This window comes from Platichthys flesus, chromosome 7 (genome assembly GCF_949316205.1).
Source record: "Platichthys flesus chromosome 7, fPlaFle2.1, whole genome shotgun sequence".
Lineage (NCBI taxonomy): Eukaryota > Metazoa > Chordata > Actinopteri > Pleuronectiformes > Pleuronectidae > Platichthys > Platichthys flesus.
In genome coordinates, this window is record NC_084951.1 from 2,183,509 (window position 1) to 2,204,362 (window position 20,854).

The 20,854-nt window shown below is 43.6% G+C and overlaps 1 protein-coding gene across 3 annotated transcripts; it reads right to left on the minus strand.

The window, feature by feature from the left end:
• Positions 1-1,951: 1,951 nt before the first annotated feature.
• Positions 1,952-7,333, minus strand: pex10 (peroxisomal biogenesis factor 10). 3 transcript variants are annotated; one of them, XM_062392118.1, is made up of 6 exons: positions 6,900-7,333; positions 6,267-6,347; positions 5,758-6,170; positions 3,832-3,998; positions 3,073-3,208; positions 1,952-2,302 (listed from the first exon to the last, which is right to left on the minus strand). In XM_062392118.1, the coding sequence occupies exons 1-6, from the start codon at positions 7,009-7,011 to the stop codon at positions 2,234-2,236; spliced, it is 978 nt and encodes a 325-aa protein (XP_062248102.1). In that variant the 5' UTR covers positions 7,012-7,333; the 3' UTR covers positions 1,952-2,233. The 3 variants fall into 3 exon arrangements, with proteins under 3 accessions (XP_062248102.1, XP_062248104.1, XP_062248103.1); XM_062392120.1 differs by lacking the exon at positions 1,952-2,302 and having other exon boundaries at positions 3,074-3,375; XM_062392119.1 differs by lacking the exon at positions 1,952-2,302 and having other exon boundaries at positions 3,074-3,460.
• Positions 7,334-20,854: the final 13,521 nt, after the last annotated feature.

Genomic DNA, 20,854 nt, shown 5'->3' on the forward strand with positions numbered 1-20,854 from the left:
TGATGACATCTCACAGGGGTCTAAAATGACATAGACTGTAAAACATTCACATCTTCTGTGTGTTGCAAAATAAATATTTTATTTGGAAATCAAGTCTCTCCTGATTGAATTATTGTCATTCAATTGTGCCAGTTAAAACACAACAATCAAAATTTCTACATGAATATGGTACATCATGGAACACAGTCAGGTTCTGTTGATCTAGAGTGCATATAATTAAACAGAGGACCGCCCATATGAACATCTGATGAGACACTGAGCATTAAATGATTGAATATTCACCCTACATCACTTACTCCTGTTACTGTGAGTAGCAAAAGCACAACAATGATAAGGTGCATGCTCCTCCGAGCTCCTCCACATCTACTGGCCTCACAGTGGGTCTTGAGTTATGTATCATGTTATCATACAACACAAATGTGTCCTTTACATCTGCAGAGCTACCACTTTTCTGCAAAGCGTTGCATACTTTGACCTACTGTTGAAGCTTTTTTACTTTCACTCGACACTGCTCAACAGTTCGCTGGAATCCTCTCGCTAAATATTTTGAGTACCTCTGTGTTCTTATGCCCCTTCTATAGTATTTGAGATATGTTCTCTTCAGGCCAAATATCCAGGAGGCATCTCACTTCATCCTGAGTCAAGTCATAATTTTGGCCGCAAACGGTGTGGTAGCCCTCCGCTCATCAAAACGGAAAGAGAAAATGTTTTTAAACCAAATAAATGACAGATAAACTGGCATGCTTCCTGTTATTGGTTCGAAGGGTGTACACACTAGAAATTAACTGCTCCAGAGTTCACTTAACAGCGGTCCGAAAACCACCTCTAAACCTGCCGTAAAACATTTAAAATCTTATAATATTCATTTTCACTGTGTAGCATATGTTGTACATCTATTGTAAGTTGCTTTGGATAAAAAAATGGTACAAATTGATTGAATGTTAATGTGTTGATAAAAACATTCAACACCTCAGCCTTAAAACAGAAAGAAATTGTAAAATATGAATTGTTAACCATAACTACTTCATTCTAAATTGTAATTAAGTGTGTCGTCACAATGATCGCCCTAACGCTCATCAGATTAAAGATGTGGAATTAGGTTACGGACTATAGTCCCCGTATGTGTGGCTCACTCTGACACTGCTATCACAAAACCCATTTTATCATCAAAATTATCATCAAGTCTACTGTACACAAAAAAGTTCAACTAAGAAGTTTCATACGGATGATCCACCACTGAATTAGTAGTTTGTTGTCCTACAGTAATTCCAACTATCAGAGAAATAAAACAGCGGATACACTAGTCCTGCTAAAGGGTAAACGCTGTAGTGTATGAACACAAATGTATGAAAAGTTCATTGTTTAAATGTAGCTTCAGATTGTGACTGGGCCATGAGCCCAGGTTTATCAGACAAGCATATCGCTCTGCGCCTCCACAGCCTCTCCATGAAATTTAACAGTTTCTCTCTACATCCTTGTGTCTGTAGTTACAGCTCTCTGCCTCTGCGGGGCAGCAACATGACTGAAGGCTGAAAAAGGCCACAAGTGTTTGCATGAGGTGATGGGTATTATCTGCAGGTTTGGAAATCATCAGGCAGATTTTCTCCATCACATTAGCCATGTGCGCTGCATATAATGGAACTTCCGGGAGCTGCTGTGGTCTAAGGTTTTTTTGGGTTGTTTGAAGGTCTCCAAAGACATTTGGAACCGGTTGAAGAGCCACCGATGATAAACCTGTCTCATTGCTATGCAGGCTTGTGTTTGTCCAAAGTGTTCAACAGCTCCCTGTGGGATGGGACATGACAGCTTTGTGGATGAAGCACAGACTAACTGCTCTGATGTCCTGTAGAGGAGCCTTGATCCATTTTTAATATTCATGTCCATGTCCCATCGTGAACTACAGTCACTGTTTTTTCCTAACAAACTGTAAAAAAGGAACAACATCAACATCTGTAAATGAACTGCAATTTATTATCCTCTTTGTAAAGTTTTATATAGAAGTGATATTTACACAATTTTATTGAGACGATTCAAAGTTTCATTTGAATTCGACAGCTTCTCTTCTGTTAATAAACAAAAATAGAAAATAACAAAAATAACAAAGGTTAAACCTGAAGAAGAAACAATATGTTGGAACACCAAGTTAAAGTTGTAAAACATTATTTCGGTCTTCTTGTGTTCCCGAGGGGCAAGTATTAAAGTCTGTGTATGTTCGATGTCTGGCTCTGTAGATCTAGCTGTAGTTCCTGAGGTACACCAGTCTGTGAGGCTGGAACTTCTCCCGACAAAGGGGGCACTCTGCCTGTAACAAGCATCACACAAAGACACATGCCAATGTTACATTTACACATCCAGGGTCAGCAAGTGTCTGTATCTGTACTATTTTCAATAGTTGTTCTCACCACTGTAACCATGTGTCATCGCATATAATACAAATAGCTTGCATTTCTATAGCCTCTGTCAAAAGACCCAAGGATGCTATACATATGTCTGTGAGGACAGAACAGAAAAAAAATAAGTAATAACACAAAACAGGATAGAAATAAAGAGCAGGGTGTAGCATTTACTGCGGCCAAAATCCCAGTGACCAGGTGTTGTTTGAGTTGTTTTTTTCAGCTGTCCAAAGATGCAGCGTTGCATATTTCCTAAGGTAGAAAGTTCCAGAGGGTAGGGGCTCCAACACAGAAGGCTCTTTCTTCAAAAATGAGTGCAAACCTGAATTCGAGGACCGCAGCATTTTGACTTGAGTGTAGGGCTGGAGGAGGTCGGTAAAATATAGTGGGTCTAGGACGTTGAGGGATTTACAGGTGAGAAGGAGGAGTTTGTATTTAATGCATGCCTTTAAGCACTAGAGGTCAATAACTCCAAAGAGAACCATTAAAACTCCATTGTGGTTGAGGGTCTTTTTGACAAAAGGCTTAGGTTTCAAGACATGTATGTCTCTGTTAGGAAATAATCCCTCAAAACTTGTGTCAAAAGTCTCTTAATTAACAGAGCTGCCTTTGATTCCCTTCCATCATGAGTACTGTTTGCACATATCCAGGTGTAACTTGTGTAACTTGTGTTACTGACCTTGGTGTTGCACCACTCTGTGATGCACTCCCAGCAGAAGAGGTGTCCACAGGGGGTGGAGGTGGAGTGTCTCCTCTCCTCCAGACAGAGGATACAGCGGGCAACTCTGGAGCTTGAGCTCTTTGTGCGCTGAGGACTGATCAGACAGAGTTCATGTCATGTGTTGAATGCAGGTCTATTCTACAACAATAGTAGTGTAGTATTTGCACTAGCCTGGCGTGTCGCAATAGCTTGTGATGAAGGGAAATATTGATTGGGTACAATCAGCCTCCAAGACTTTCTGTATGGATCAGCTGCTGAGAGCTAGCAAGTCAAAAAGAATGATCAAACCAAAGTTTCCCAAAGGTCCCAATTGGATGACTTCCACTTGAGCCTGTCACGACAGCAACTGTTGTTGGACAAAGATATTTCCCCAGAAATCGTCACGATAATTTATAGTTTTATCCTAATTTTCAGACCATTATTTTACCACTGAAATAATAATAAAATATAATAGCAGTATAATACAGCTACATCATTTTGAAGAATATTCAGTCCAATTAAAAATAGTAATATATTTACCAAGGTCAGCAGAATTATCAAGTTCATGTTAATATGTCTCAATATAAATCGATATAGTTATTATTTCTACAGGCCACAATTTCACCCACTTCAACACTGAAATAGTTTCTGTAGAAAAGGATCCATCCTTTTAATCCAACATTCTGCCCTGTCATCATTACCAGACAAAGAGTATGTGTCCTTCGGTCTGTTCTGTACCTGAGCTTTCTGTAGAGCTTCCACTCCATCCTGGCTCTCTGTCTCTGTCTGAAATTGTTAAGCTGGAGACAAACAGTGATGACCAGCTGAAGGAGGGACACGGCACCTAGCAGCCTGTAGCTGCTCCTGATGGTCCCGTCACTGCTGTGTCGCCCCATCACATGCAGCTACACACACAGGGAAATTAATGTAGATAAACATAGTGAAATAATTCAGTGAAGTAGTGATTTAGACCAAACTGGTTTACATTTAAGTATCACATATAAAGCAACACTTAGCTACATCTAACAAGGTCAGAGTGGCTCAGTAGGGTGTGGGACCAAGTGTCAGAAGCCCTGTTCAGTCCTGATATTAACATCTGTCCCAAGAGTAGACAAGTAGACAGCACCAGGGGCAAACAAGCCTATTTTGTTCCTTAGTATAGAGAAGAACATATACACCCCCATATTTACATAACTTCTACTCAATGTCAAGAATAGTGTAAATATTTGTTTTTTATTTCACAACATGTAAGCAATTGTACTGTACTGAAGTATTTCCACTTTATATTTCTACTCTGTGAGTATATACATGTCAGAGAGAATTGTTGTATTTCATACTACATCTCATTTATTTTACTGCTTTAAATCCTTTTAAAATTGAGATTTCAAACAATAGATAATATAACTGTTAAGACACATTGTTCAAGCCAAAAAGGTGGTTCTGAAAATTCTTCGCACCTGAAATTCAATTTTTCAAATGTCTGTGACAGGGACTTCTGTTTGCAGGAGTCTGCACATCTCTTATTCTTCACACAAAAACTGATAATAAAACAAATTTAGTCAATAAACGATGTTGGATCATGACTACAGATCATTCGGGTCACTTGCGCGTCATAACATCTCGTGTTGTATAGCAGGTTTAAACGTGTGTCTCATAAACTCTAGTGTGAATCCAACAAACATAAAGTTAACGTCAGTCCTACATGTGCCCTAATAACTTGTGATCAGTTATGGTGTTTAATGTTAAAGTGTCAGAGGGCGAGTAAGGAGAAAGCAGGCTCAGACAGAGACTCTGACACAGGACGACCGGACCATTAATGAGCGTCTGTCCTGATCCTGAAGCAGCAGTGGTTATAATTATGCAGCGGTGGTACATCGATAAAACAATGAATGTAGCAGAAAACCTGAATCGATTATGTTCTTTCACTGCATCGATTCTGAGTCTTCCACGTCCGCATCGCGTTGCAACTAAGAATCTAAACATTTATACACCTCTAGTGAATGTTCCGTTTGGAAAGTATTTACCGCTGAAAGTGGCGAATGTGAAATTAATCGGTGCTTGAGAAAAAACTGCCTAGGATGCCCAAGCCAGGCGCACCCATGGACGGCGGCAAGTTTTACTCTTCACTCCTGACATTGAAATATTTACTTTTTTCTCATGTGGGTAGATTTTATTTCCTTGCTCTAAATGCAAATACACACACATAAATTCTGTTCACAACATCTCAATTATATTGTATTTACCAAGTATTTACCAAGTTTCTATTTGCAGATGTGTTGTGTGTGTGTTGTGTGTGAGAGTGAGCGTGTGTGTGTGTGAGAGTGAGAGTGTGTGTTTTTGTGAGAGTGAGTGAGTGAGTGAGTGAGTGAGTGAGTGAGGTCCAGGGAACTGTCAGAATGGGCTGAAGCTGCTTCCAGACATGCACTGAACTCTGGAGAATCTGTGGACCTTCTTCAGAGCGGCTGTAGGTTTGAACGCAAATGTCCAAGGCAATGCCTCTCTTTTGACATTAAGTCTTTTCCTCAACACACCCTCTGATGTAAAAAAGTTTACGTCACTCTTTGATTTGGCCAACTTATAAAATAGAGGAAAACAAATTAGTTTTCAATTTTGTCTAATGTCAGAAATATATGTAAAACATGTAGAAAAATAAAAGTTACCTACATAGCTGATACCAGCCATCCTCTTGGATAGGTGATAAAAACAGCCACTGAGGTAGAACATAGCCACATGGAACTGGTGCAGGAGGGTCAGACCCTGTCGGAGGACACAAATGGCCGGCAGGCACGCTGTCCTCTGTGGCTCTGACAACAGCCCCACTGCTGTCTGCACCCACCTCCTCAGCCAAGCCTCCAGGCTCCATGTCCCGGCAGCTGTCTGCCGCCGCCTGACACCGCTGAGGCTCTCCTGCCCACCACCCAGCTCGTTCTCCAGGCACACCAGGACCTTGTCCAGGAGATACGGCAAGAGGGCATGACAGAGGACAAAGAAGCCTCGTCTTGCCCGGGAGGGGATGTGCCGTTTACTGGGATCCACCTGCACGATGCTGACATACTCCTCACCAAGAGTTTGGTAACCTGAGGCATAGGATGATTTAAATCAATTGCTGCCAACAATAATTGAAATAGTGAAACATGCAGTGAGTGAAGTCGGATGGTGTGGTAGGTCCCTACCGGAGAATGTTGTTAAACCATAGTAGACAAAATCTGACAGCAGCTCTATCTCTTTCCTCCAGTCCAACCATCGTTTGGAACCTACAGGAAATAAACAACAAACAATACCACACTTTAATAATACAGAAATGCTTAAGCTCTGAACAGAACACAATCGTCATTCTGAGAATGACCAGCTCAGCTTTTACCCGAAACATGAAACAGCCATGACATTGAAATAGTTTAATTAACTTTATAAAAAAAAGCTATTAGACCTTTTGTGTTAATGGTGGACAGAGACTTGTTATTAGAATAAACTACACATGGAAAGTGTTGAAAGAAGTATGGTTCTCTCAAACATCTAAACACAGAGTTTAGATACAATGAGATGTGTTAGGAAATAATAGCTCATAAACTTCAACAGTGCATTTCACCCATAAACATCAGCTCTAATCAAAGCTGCCAACTGACCCAGTACACGATGTATTAATATGTGTTAACTGAGGAGAGGCTGTGTGACTAAACACAGTAATTTCTTCAGTCTTCAATCCAGACTAAAGGATAGGACGCTCTTAATTTACCTACATTTGCTAAAGCTGCCTAAAGTTACATACTAAAGTAGAGTAAGCTGGATAAAAGGAGACACAAACTCACCAGCAAGTGTCTGAAAAGCTTCGTTGCTGTTGTTTTTCAGGCAAGTTTGATAGTATTCGTCCTTCTGGATGGAGCGAATCAACTGAGAATGGTTAGCAGGGCCGAGGGGCATCGTTAGCTCGAAACAGACAGAAGGCGATGTCCGACGCTAGCAAACGCAGTTATGTTGCAGTTCACGGTGAAATATTCATGTCCACTGACCGAAGAGTTTCACTCTGAAACCTGCGTCTCTACCGCTGTATCCAAGCAGCAGCTGTCAATCACTCCTGTCAAACACTTTCAAAAACCTACCGAGCTATAGCTAAAGAGTCCACAGCACCGCTATTAGGCTAGCTGTCATCTGTCAGATAATGCCGTTATATTACACCAATATTCTCTACAATACTTAGCGAAACTTCCTCCGAAAGGACACATGGGAAGTTGCTGCTCTGTAAACAAACGAGGAAGGCTGATGGTAGACCTCATCACCTACAGCGCCACTCACCGGCAGGAGGGAACATTACAAGCTCACTTTCTATGATAAGGAGTAGACCATTTTCACAACATTAAATTACAATAGATGAAATGTTAATAATCACATTAAGTAAGACTCTAACGCAATACAACTGAGCCAGCAGCTGCATTTACCAACTATTTCATGTCTGCTGTGAAAAAGGCCAATGAACTATGAACCTTTCTTTTCATAATCATCTTTATTTTTAATAAGCTATTTTTACAAGTAAATATATACTCATATTGAGAAGTAAAATCTGATATCCTGTCAAGTCCATTGACATGGAATTTCAATTGCAACAAAGTAGAATACATTGTACACCTTTTTTGGGGTGGTAATTTCAAGTGTGGACCATGATTCACAAACCATCTATAACCAAACTGTCAAATAAAAGGTAAGGTGTGTGAGAACTTGACTGTCATAAATACACAGCACTTTGTGAATTAATGTTTTGCCCGTAGCCTCATTGAGATTTATGTTGGAGCAGAGAAAATGTATTTTGTTGATATGTTCATTTTTATTGCATATTAACTAATGCTGTCGTCACATTGGGCGGCTGTGGTTGAGGGGTAGAGTGGTTGTCTTCCAACCAGAAGGTTGGCTGTTCAATCCTCACCTGCTTCCAAATATGTCCTTGGGCACGATACTGAACCCCTTAATGTCCCTTCATAGAATGCACCTAATTATAAGTCACTTTTGATAAAGAATCCTCCAAATGATATGTAATGTAATGTAACATATTGCGCCTGCTATGATATTAGAAGGAAAGCACAACCTGTTATTTGATTGTGTGAGAGTTCGGCCAGAATCATAATACAACCCCTATTAAACAAATACAACCGTTTAATTAATTGTATTGACTTCCAAGCATCCTGGTCACAACTGGTATGGCATTGGTGTATTTAATTTCAAGTTCAGCGTTAATAACCAAATTAATAAACAAGTTAAATAATACGATAATGTATTTTAAGCTAAATCTGAAGCTATAGATAATTAATTGATTCACAGTTCACAATGAAGAACTGAAAAAAGATAATTAATTATATTTGATTCTATTGTGCCGTATTACTGGACCATAGAACCCCTAACTGGTGTACACATTTACCTAGCCGTTATATAACCTCCCCTACTCTAGTCTCCTCCCCCGTGACAGGTAATTCTCTCCGCCCACTCCCAGTCTCATAGAATAGACATTGGGGCTTGAGATTCTTGAAAACAAAGACTGAATTTACTCCATTGATTTGTGTCACCTGTGATCTTTGCATGGGAAAATTAAAAAAATGGAAATGACACCCAACCAAAATTATAGCATTTTCTGGTTTGTTACATTTATTTACATTATTTATAAACCCCGGAGGTATGGGCCTTCTTGATTTTATTTTAGGAAAAAATGTGATACTTTAGTATATACTAACCCTGTAATCATTTGATATGCTGGAGAAGGTAAATTCAACATTGAGTTTAAAAACACTGGAATCAACTTAAAGGCTAAAGTAGGCTTCTCCGTGTTCGTTACAGGCGGACGGACGGACTCTTTTTCATTTATGGTTCTACGAGCTGTTTGTGATGAAAATAATTCACCGCCAAATCAGTAGGTGGCGCAACGAAAGACCAGCTTGGAGATGCCTACCTCATGAAGTATGTAGAAGAAGTCAACGCTTGTATATTTATGTCCGGCTTTCCTCACACACAGTGAACGATGGAAACCAAAAGACAAAGGCTGTTGATGACGCGTAGAAAGGACAGTTTTTGCTGAAATATAGTGACACCCAGCGAGTCAAAATGCTTATGTGATTGTTTCTGAGCGCAGCGGTTCCCCGGTCTTGTTTCCAAACTATGTTGCTAATTCAACAGCTTGAAGCTACACGGAGGCAGCTGGCTTCCCCTCCAGCTTTCACACACAGTCAGCAGGGACTCCCGATTCCGTATTCTTCTGTTGGTTCTTCTTTTTTTTTTTTATCTTGCCATTGAAATAGGCCTTCACTTCTCGAAATAACTTCATGACTTTAATGCTGTGTCTAGACCCACATACATAAATCGATTTTGTCCTGTATTGTTAAATGTTATAATAACAAATTTAATCAAAAGGCTGTTATGTGGGCTGGAACTTCTAGCTCTAGTTCCAACCCTCCTCCTTTGAAGTGCGCAGCAGGATGATGTGCGCTGCAGGATGAAGTGCGCCACAGGATGATGTGCGCTGCAAGACGATGTGTCAATGTGCGCCCAAGGATGATGTGCGCTGCAGGACGATGTGCGCCACAGGATGAAGTGCGCAGCACCATGATGTGCGCCGCATCACCGCACATCATCATGCAGCGCACTTCATCCTGTGGCGCACCTCATAGTGCTGCAAATATCATCATATTCACCGCACATCATCGTGTGGAGCACATCATCCTGAGGCGCACATCATCCTGCAGCGCATATCATCATCACCGTCCTGCGGCACACATCATGGTGCTTCGCACTTCATCCTGCGGCACACATCGTCCTGCAGCGCACTTCATCCTGCAGCGCACATCATCCTGCAGCGCACATCATCCTACGGCGCACATCGGCGCACATCGTCGATCGCAGGATGATGTGCGAGGCAGGATGATGTGCGGTGATGCCGTGCGCCGCAGGATGTTGTGCGCCAAAGGATGTGTGCCGATGTGCGCCCCAGGATGATGTGCGCCACAGGATGAGGTGCGCTGCAGGATGATGTGTGCAGCAGGATGATGTCCGGTGATGATGTGTGCCGCAGGATGATGTCTGCTGATTGATGATGTGCGCCACTCGATGATGTGCTGTGATGATGTGCGCCACAGGATGATATGCGGGGATGATGTGCGCCCAAGATGATGTGCCCTGATGATGTGCGCCGCAGGATGATGTGCGCTGCACAAAGATGTGCCCCGCATGATGATGTGCGCCGCAGGATGATGTGCGCTGCAGGACGATGTGTGCCGATGTGCGCCCCAGGATGATGTGCGCCACAGGATGAAGTGCGCTGCAGGATGATGTGCGCTGCAGGACGATGTGCACCGATGTGTGCCCCAGGATGATGTGCACCGCAGGATGATGTGCGCTGCAGGATAATGTGCGGCGCAGGATGATGTGTGCAGCATGATGTGCGGTGATGATGTGCGCCGCAGGATGATGTGCGCAGCAGCTCGATGTGTGCTAATGTGCGCCCCAGGGTGATGTGCTCCGCAGGATGAGGTGTGCTGCAGGATGATGTGCCGATGTGCGCCCCAGAATGATGTGCACTGCCGGATGATGGGCGCTGCAGGAAGATGTGCGCCGCAGGATGAAATGCGCAGCACCATGATGTGCGCAGCAGGACGGTGATGATGATATGTGCTGTAGGATGATGTGCTCCACACGATGATATGTAGTGATGATGATATGCCGCACGATGAGGTGCACTGCTGGATGAAGTGCGCTGCAGGATGATGTGCCTAAAGGATGTGTGCCGATGTGCGCCCCAGGATGATGTGCGCCACAGGATGAGTTGCGCTGCAGGATGATGTTTGCAGCAGGATGATGTCCGGTGATGATGTGCGCCGCAGGATGATGATGTGCTGTGATGATGTGCGCCACAGGATGATATGCGCCACCGGGATGATGTGCGCCCAAGATGATGTGCGCTGAAGATGTGCGCCGCAGGATGATGTGTGCTGCAGGATGATGTCTGCTGCACGATGATGTGCGCCGGGATGATGTGCTGTGATAATGTGCGCCGCTGCAGGATGATGTTCGCCACATGATGATGTGAGCTGATGCGGCGATTATGTGCGCCGCAGGATGATGTGCGCTGCAGGATGATATGCGGGGATGATGTGCGCCCAAGATGATGTGCCGGGAATGATGATATTTGCCGCACTATGACGTGCGCCACAGGATGAAGTGCGCTGCATAATGATGTGCGGTGATGATGATATGAGTCGCACATCGGCAGGATGATGTGCGGTGATGATGTGCGCTGCAGGATGATGTCTGCTGCACGATGATGTGCGCCGCGATAGTTTGCTGTGATGATGTGCGCCGCAGGATGAAATGCGCCGCCGGGATGATGTGCACCGTACAATGATTTCTGCTGCATGATTGTGTGCGCATGGATGATGTGCTGTGATGATGTGCGCCGCTGCAGGATGATGTTCGCCACATGATGATGTGCGCTGATGATGTGCACCGCAGGATGATGTGCGCCGCAGGATGATGTGCGCTGCACGATGATGTGCGCAGCATGATGATGTGTGCTGCACGATGTGCGGTGATGATGTGCGCCGCAGGACGATGTGTGCCGATGTGCCCCAGGATGATGTGCGCTGCAGGATGATGTGCGCCGCAGGATGATGTGCAGTGATGATGATATGCACTGCAGGATGATGTGTGCCGCATGATGATGTGCGATGATGATGTGCGCTGCAGGATGATGTGTGCCACATGATGAAGTGCGCCGCATGATGATGTGCGGTGATGATGTGCGCCGCAGGATGATGTGCGCCGGCAGGACGATGTGTGCCGATGTGCCCCAGGATGATGTGTGCAGGATGATGTGTGCCGCATGATGATGTGCGGTGATGATGATGTGAGGTGATGATTAGCGCCGCAGGATGATGTCTGCTGGACGATGATGTGCACCGCGATAATGTGCTGTGATGATGTGCGCCGCAGGATGAAATGCGCCGCTGGGATGATGTGCGCCCAAGATGATGTGCGCTGATGATGTGCGCCGCACGGTGATGTCTGCTGCATGATGATGTGCGCAGGGATGATGTGCTGTGATAATGTGCGCCGCTGCAGGATGATGTTCGCCACATGATGATGTGCGCTGATGATGTGCACCGCAGTATGATGTGCGCCGCAGGATGATGTGCGCTGCACGATGATGTGCGCATCATGATGACGTGTGCTGCACGATGTGCGGTGATGATGTGCGCCGCAGGACGATGTGTGCCGATGTGCCCCAGGATGATGTGTGCAGGATGATGTGTGCCGCATGACGATGTGCGGTGATGATGATGTGAGGTGATGATGTGCGCCGCAGGATGATGTCTGCTGGACGATGATGTGCACCGCGATAATGTGCTGTGATGATGTGCGCCGCAGGATGAAATGCGCCGCTGGGATGATGTGCGCCCAAGATGATGTGCGCTGATGATGTGCGCCGCACGGTGATGTCTGCTGCATGATGATGTGCGCAGGGATGATGTGCTGTGATAATGTGCGCCGCTGCAGGATGATGTTCGCCACATGATGATGTGCGCTGATGATGTGCACCGCAGTATGATGTGCGCCGCAGGATGATGTGCGCTGCACGATGATGTGCGCATCATGATGACGTGTGCTGCACGATGTGCGGTGATGATGTGCGCCGCAGGACGATGTGTGCCGATGTGCCCCAGGATGATATGCGCTGCAGGATGATGTGCGCCGCAGGATGATGTGCAAGTGATGATGATATTTAGAGCTAATTAGTGCGCCAGAACGTTACTTGTTCTATTTTATGACACATGACACACGGAGCTTCTCTTTCCAGCTTCTCCTTCCTCTTCTCCATCCCTATCCCCCTTCCCCGGAATCCCTTTGCTTTATCACCCGCAGATCCAGGGCCTCTGTGGCCGCACCATGGATTACGGTTTGTGGATCGCGCACCGGGGGTCGCGGTGTTGGATCCAGTGTGGCGGATTCTGAGTCATGTGGGCTGATCGTGGTGCTGGTGGCGGACCCTGTGTCGCGTTGGCATTGGGCACGGGTGGTGGACCAGGACCGCAGTGGTGGCTTGTGATGGGTCCTCCTGGTGGGCGGCGGTGGACGGTGACTGAGGACTGAAGTGGCGTCTGGTCTGGATGGTGGATCGTGGTCTAGATGGTTGCTGAGCATGGACTGTGCTTCATCAATGCTGCTAGAGACTTTGATTATTGATGATGTTCTCCTGCACGTGGCATCTATTGCACTTCTGTCCGTCCTGGGAGAGGGATCCCTCACATGTGGCTCTCTCTGAGGTTTCTACATATTTTTACCCTGTTAAAAGGGTTTTTTGTAGTTTTTCCTTACTCTTGCTGAGGGTTAAGGACAGAGGATGTCACACCATGTTAAAGCCCTATGAGATGAATTGTAATTTGTGAATATGGGCTATACAAATAAAATTTGATTGATTGATAAATTTGATTGATATGCACTGCAGGATGATGTGCGCCGCATGATGATGTGCGCCGCAAGATGATGTGCGATGCAGGATGATGTGTGCCACATGATGAAGTGCGCCGCATGATGATGTGCGGTGATGATGTGCGCTGCAGGATGATGTGCGTCGCAGGACGATGTGTGCCGATATGCCCCAGGATGATGTGTGCCGCAGGATGATGTGTGCCGCATGATGATGTGCGGTGATGATGATGTGCGGTGATGATGATATGCGCCGCAGGATGATGTGCAGTGATGATGTGTGCTGCAGGATGATGTCTGCACGCCGGACGATGATATGCTGTGATGATGTGCGCGGCTGGATGATGTGCGCCGCAGGATGATGTGCGCTACAGGATGATGTGCGCAGCAGGATGATATGCTGTGATGATGTGCGTGGCTGGATGATGTGCGCCGCAGGATGATGTGCGCTACAGGATGATGTGCGCAGCAGGATGATGTCCGGTGATGATGTGCGCCGCAGGATGGTGTCTGCTGCATGATGATGTGCCCCGCGATGATGTGCGCTGATGATGTGCTGCAGGATGACGTGCGCCGTAGGATGATGTGCGCCGCACGATGATGTGCGCCGCAGGATGATGTGTATTGCAAGATGTGCGGTGATGATATGCCCCGCAGGATGATGTGTGCTGCACGATGTGCGGTGATGATGTGTGCCGCAGGATGCCGGCTCCGCAGGATGATGTGCGCCTCAGGATCATGTGCGGTGATGATGTGTGCCGCAGGATAATGTGCGCCACAGGATGATGTGCGGTGATGATGATATGCATAGCAGGATGATGTGCGCCGCAGGATGATGTGCGTGGCAGAATGATGTGCGCGGCAGGATGATGTCTGCTGCATGATGATCTGCGCCACACGATGATGTGCGCGTACAATGATGTGCGGTGATGATTTGTTCCACCCGATGATGTGAGTTGCAGGATGATGTTCGCCGCAGGATAGTGTGCGCCGCAGGATGATGTAAACTTTGCACAGAGAGCTGATCAATAGTTTTTTCGGTCAGTGGGTGCACAGCAGTAGTCTCCTCAGTCTGGGGACAAAGTTGAATATGTCTTCCTCTTCGACCTCTCATCATAGCAGTGGTTTGACCAATTAATTTGTCTTCAAAATAAAATCACAATGTTTGTCTAGCTGTATTGCTTATATTTAAACTGTAAATGCTTTTGTATTTATATAGCGCTTTTTTAGTCTTGATTACCACTCAAAGCTCTTTACAGTACAGTTTTACATTCACCCATTCACACAGTGCATCTATTAGCTTTTTGTTGTCTTTATTGTTCTAGGGGGGGAACTTTAGGGTTCAGCATCTTGCCCAAGGACACTTCGGCATGCAGACGGAGAAGACTGGGTATCGAACTGCAGACTGTGGAGGACGATCGCTCTTCCCCTCAGCCACAGCCACCCCTGAATTTAGCTGCATCAGAGATTTTATTCTGAAAAGTTTTGAACTTGGGTCTGAAGATTGTGTCCTTTGCATAACAGACTCTGAAATAGTGATATGTAATGTATGAAAAAAACCCTAACCCTAACTGTCCAGTAAATAATTCAAATTTATATAAACCAGAGTAATAAACGCAATTCGATTTCATTTGATGACAGAATCTTCATGATCGTTAAACCAGGTAAGATGAACTCCAAATATTTAACTTCACTCTGCGCTATTCACTGTTTATAGAAAGCACTGTTACATTATATTGGAGGCCTGTTATGCTTTAATTATTTCTTGGGATTAGGGAGCACAAATGACAAGGAATAATTGAGTAGTAGCTCTGGAGCACTACCGTAGGCTTAGAGAAGGGTCAAATCAAAACAGGCAGGTTTAGAATGGCCACTGCACTAGTAGATTGTACAGATATTACAAGAAAACAATCCTTTGATATTTATTTAATCATAACACATGAACAATATTATCAAACAATACTAATTTTGCTAAAAGCTATGCTTATAAATGTCTGTTGTATTTACTGCAGTGTTGGAGTATCTGACACAGACACAATGTTTTAGCACAGTCAGTATAATTTGATCTGTCTTCCATCTGGGTAAATAGGTGAAGTACATTCATTCAAACCTCAGACAGCTCTGCTGTAATCTACCTGAGAAGTTGCAGAACCAGTTTCTTTGTCTCCTCACTGCTGCTCCCTGAGCCAGCTAGGTGTACTATAACCTTTAGTAATAATCCCACTCCTAACCCTCGACTGTGAATGTTTGCTGCACTTGTATTATCCCTCAGAAAGTCTGCCCCGCCATCCTGAACACAAGGAAGTTGCACTTTGCTCTCGGTGGGAGGGGAGGAGCTTGGGGTTTTCTTTCCCTCCTCCCTTTAACATGGGAGCTAATTGTAGCCTGTTGCAGAGTAAAGGTGTATGAGGTGAGAAGCACATGGAATAAACTGTTTGGATTAAATCACTGGAGCGCAAAGGTAAGACACATTCTTGCTGCATGCACCTCGCGTTTATCTACCTGCCAGCTTCAGGCGTTCAACACCAGCTGCTTTATTTGTCGACTAATATTGTTTCAAGGCATCAGTCCAGACAGGAATTGGAGGTCTGATAAGAAGTCATTTTTCAGTGAGATAAGTAAAAGGCTTCTGTTGCTGTGTTTTGCTGTGTTTTATTAATGGATTCTACATTCAGGTAAATAATATTCACCACATTTTAGCTGGATGAGTAAGCAGAGCAGACGTGACAGATAAGCATCTCCTTGCCTTCCTGTGGGTTTTAAAACAACAATATAAAAGAACAGTTACAGCTTGTGATAGACTGTGGTAGAATATTTCTACTGCGTGTAGACATAAATGTCAAACACTGAATTTTTTTACTTTGAAATGGATTGTTTTGTAATTAGTTTTTTATTCAGTATTTCTCTAAGGTTTGTATTCTCTGAACTTGTGAAACAACATTTAGAAGGAAGGTAAAATAGCTCAGATAGTAGTAAATAAATAAAATCAACTGTAGTCAATGAAATGCTTTTTCACACCATTTGATGTAATACAATACAATGAATCCAGAACTCCTAAATAACCATAGAGGAACCAGGAGCTGTGTAGGTGGCAGGTTGTTTGTAAAGGACATCCTTACAGGTCCCAAATGACATACAGAACACACTCACACACACTCACCAACCTTGTAGGAAGCAAGGAAACTGAGGTCACACCTGCTGAGACATGGAGTATGTTTCTTTCATAGCTACTTCAGACAACGTCTGTTTCAGCTACTGGATCAAACACATTATGTCTGGGATTCACCCTGAACAACAGACACAAACACACACTTATGCCGGGATCACACCGGATGCGGAAGCCTCAATTCTCGCACATGCAGCCGTCTGGCTGTTCACAATGGACGCGTATTTCTACGTGCCCGCGACGCTACCTTCTCCGTTCAATGTAGAGGTTCTGGGGTAAATATCCATGTCTGTGTGTGTATAAAACAACCACACACACAGACAGGCATGCACACGATCACGCACAACGGTATGCATACCCTTTCCTCCCACCTTTCCTCCTTGTTTTCTACATGATATTTAGCCAGATTCTCCCCTCGCCAACACGTTTTGGAAGTCACCAATAACCTGAGATCAGAGCTAAATTGCCAATCAATTGGTAGGCTCTAATTGCTTTGTATGAGCTCTTCAATCACTGAAAATGTATATGTAATGGCAAGATTTTTATTAGGCCATATATCTAAATTAATCAATGGGTGAAGGTGGTAGAGGAGCATGTTGTGGCGAGGTGCACCCTGATTATTGCATTTTGCATTTATATGAAGTACTACTGAAAAACAGTTTGTAGTAAGCTAAGTTTGAGTATGTAACAAGAAAACCATTTATGTTAAAATTATTAAGGTAAAATATATAAATAAAATATTACATTATCGAAATATAATAAATAATTTATATATTATTTCCCCTGAGTTATTCAAAAACTTCTTACATTTTGCAAAAGTTTAAGATAATCATGATTTGCAACGATGTCCACAGAACCATTTCTTGATGGGACTTAGGGTGACACAAAGAGGAGCAGGAGAATCACAGAGACTTACCATGACACTTCTCATGTGTTTTTTTGTGATCAAATGTAGTTTGACAGACAAACTAGTCTGGGGTTTCTTCCACCAAGTCCTATAATGACTTTGACTCTGAAAGTCATGTAGCCTGAACATTAGTTGTGCTCAAGGATTCTGGACCTATGGGGACACAACTGAAGGTTCCATGACTCCTTGAGTTGCTTATGGGGTCTTGCAAAAGTCCTTGCACGGCTTTGACAGGCTCTGTTTAGATTTCCAATCATTCTTGATGGATTCTAGAGGTTTGAAGGGCTTCGTGAGGTTCTGGTAGATTTTGTTTGGATCACGTCTCTAGAAAGCGACTCTAGCCTGGTGGTGTGAGGTCTGAATGGATGGATGAAAGGATTAAGCATGGGAACCCCATTTAATTCCTGTTTTCTACAAACAGTAAATGTTGGTTTGATTTAACCATGACCTCATATGTTCCCCCAACATCAACCAAGTAGCTTTTAAGTCCCAAACCATGATTTCTTCTGCTTTTAAGCCTACTGTCATGTTCAGACTGACAGAAGGCCTATCACATGGAAAAACTGGTAAGACTATTTTCATGTTGGTCAATCATATGCATGCAAAAATGAAATTTTTTGTGGTTTACCCTGTAACATAAACAAAGATTTTCTCCTGTTTATATGGCCCTTGTTACAGTGAAAGGTGAATGTAGGATTAGAGGGCACAGATTCATTATATCATCCTTTTGATAGTGGCCTTGGATTTAAATTCTCATGTGGTCTGTTTTGGATGGCAGTTTCCTCTTATATTTTTGTATTTTCTTTTTGGGCAAACTTGTCCAAGACTTTCAAATTAATACTTTTCAATGAGAGTGAATTTACAGAAGTATTCGCACATTATTAAATCAGCTGTCATAAGGTAGATTTTACAGACCATGTAAAAGTATTGAGGAGGTGGAAAGCTTTTGGATAAGTGCTACTCTGGGATCTGGTTGTTGTTGTCTCATCACTTTTAGGTCTCTTATGAGAGGGGAGACATTTTAAAAGGCACTAACCTGGGTGGAAGGAGTCCTTTAGGATCTTTAAGCCTTTCTTTTCTTTCTTTTTTTGTGGTCTTGCCTTGTAGATTTCCTTTAGTGGTGAGAGATCCCACCGTACACACCACCATGTTCAATGTTCTCCCCTCCTTTACATTCACATTTCCTAACCAGACAGCTATTGCAATGACAAGGATGCCACACGATCAATAAACATCAAGCCTTTTTCAATTGTCTGAATAGAGCTGGTATTGTTGGTATTGTTTTCATTTTCTACTCACCGCTATGCAAATGGATGGGTGGGGGAAGTGTTTGAGTCCACAAAACACTTCAGGAGTCTCAGGGGTAAACAGTATTATAGCAGAATCCAATACAGTTGAAGTCAATGGTGAGGCAAAGAAAAAAAATATCATGCCTCCATACTGCACCTGTGGTTTCATCCAAGTGTCTGCAAGCCCCGACATTCACATTCGACTCGAAACAACGTCATTTACACATTGTTTGAAGCCTAAAAAGTCAACCACTGGCGCATGCTAGAAACGTCACAGATGCTCGAGGTGAATCCAGTGGGGGAATTCCTCCTGTGTTCTCAAATTGGATTCTGCAGACTTTATACTTGGGGCAAGTTGGAGATAATCTAGAGCAGGGGTCTCAAACTCAAATTACCTGGGGGCCACTGGAGGCAGTATCTGGGTGAGGCTGGGCCGCATCAGGTATTCCACAAAAAAAACTTTGCTAAAAAAAATCCAAACTTCTCAAATGTCCTTATTAACAGTTATTTAACTTCAATGGGTTCTTCTGAACATGAATAGAATATTGAAGAACAGGAACGGTTCTTCTGGACATGCTTTCTCTTGCCTACTTCTTGCTGCCAGATCCGGTACCTCTCGTATTGATTTTTTTTTAAATTATATTAATATGAATATTAAAAAAAGTTTTTAAAGAAATAATTAAAATAAAATATAACAATATAATGTAATCACTAGAAAATTACGGAGCCCCTGTTGACGGTGGATAAATTACTAATTTGTGGCCACGCAATAACAAGAGAATCTAAGAAGCTATATATAAAGCTTTCTTAACAACAGCATCACACAATTTCATAAAATAATAACAAATGCAGACTTCTAATATGAACCAAAATAATTATGCACATCGTCATGTACAGTCTGTGGCTCGGTGCGTAAATGTCACCACCAGAGGATGAGGGAATTTTGGTGTCCCTTGAATTTGCCTTCAATTTAACAAATTGTGTGTGTGTGTGTGTGTGTGTGTGTGTGTGTTCCGTTCGTTTTCTCCGCTGGACACATAAGTCGCCTTTGCTCAAGATGCCACTTTATTAATCACTGACACAAAGACTGATACCGTCACTGCAATATAGCCTAAATAAGTCCCACTGCATTGTAAGTGGCATGTGTGTGCTGTCTTGAGCGTCGTTTTATGTACGTTCCGGGACAATATAAAACTCGCGGGCCACACTAACATTCAACTTTCATATTAAGGTGGGCGCCACAAAATATTGTCTTGAGGGCCGCAATTGGCCCGCGGGCCGCAAAACTGCTTTAAACGCTCTGTTGTAGTGTAGTTCTGGCTAGTGGAATGTGGGAATGCAAGCAGAGTGAAGCATACCTGATTTCCTCATCAACTCACAGTAAATCTCATTCGTCCCTCAGCTTAATGTAGCTGTTCTCCTACCTGAGTGGGTTGAAGCAGCTCCACCACATTCTCCAAACAGCTGGTTTGAAGTCAGAGGACAGGTATTGTACCATATTACTTTTTATGAGGCCATGAGGCAAAACAAACAGTAGTGTGTTAGGTGCTGATAGGGCTATGCAAACTCAGTGTTACTAACCCAACATTGGTCTGCTTCCGACAATAGATTACATGTTTAAAGAGCTTTTATCAATCTGGGCTATATTTCATTCACATGTAGACATTTTGTCGGTGCAGGGAAACATTTACATGTCAAGGTCAATTGACTTCTCAGGAAGAGTGGCTTGTACTATTCCGGCTACACTGTAGTTGTAAACTCTCTTTGGTGGCTCTGAAGGAGCTTTATTAGGTCTCATGATGTCACCAATGTTTAACATGCATTACAAACTGGGGGCCCAGGACAAAACCAACCTGTTAGTCTATTTCTCTATACTCACTGGCTTATTTACTGTCTGCGGTTCCCAGCTCCAAAAATATTGGTATTAAATGTAGACGTGAATCT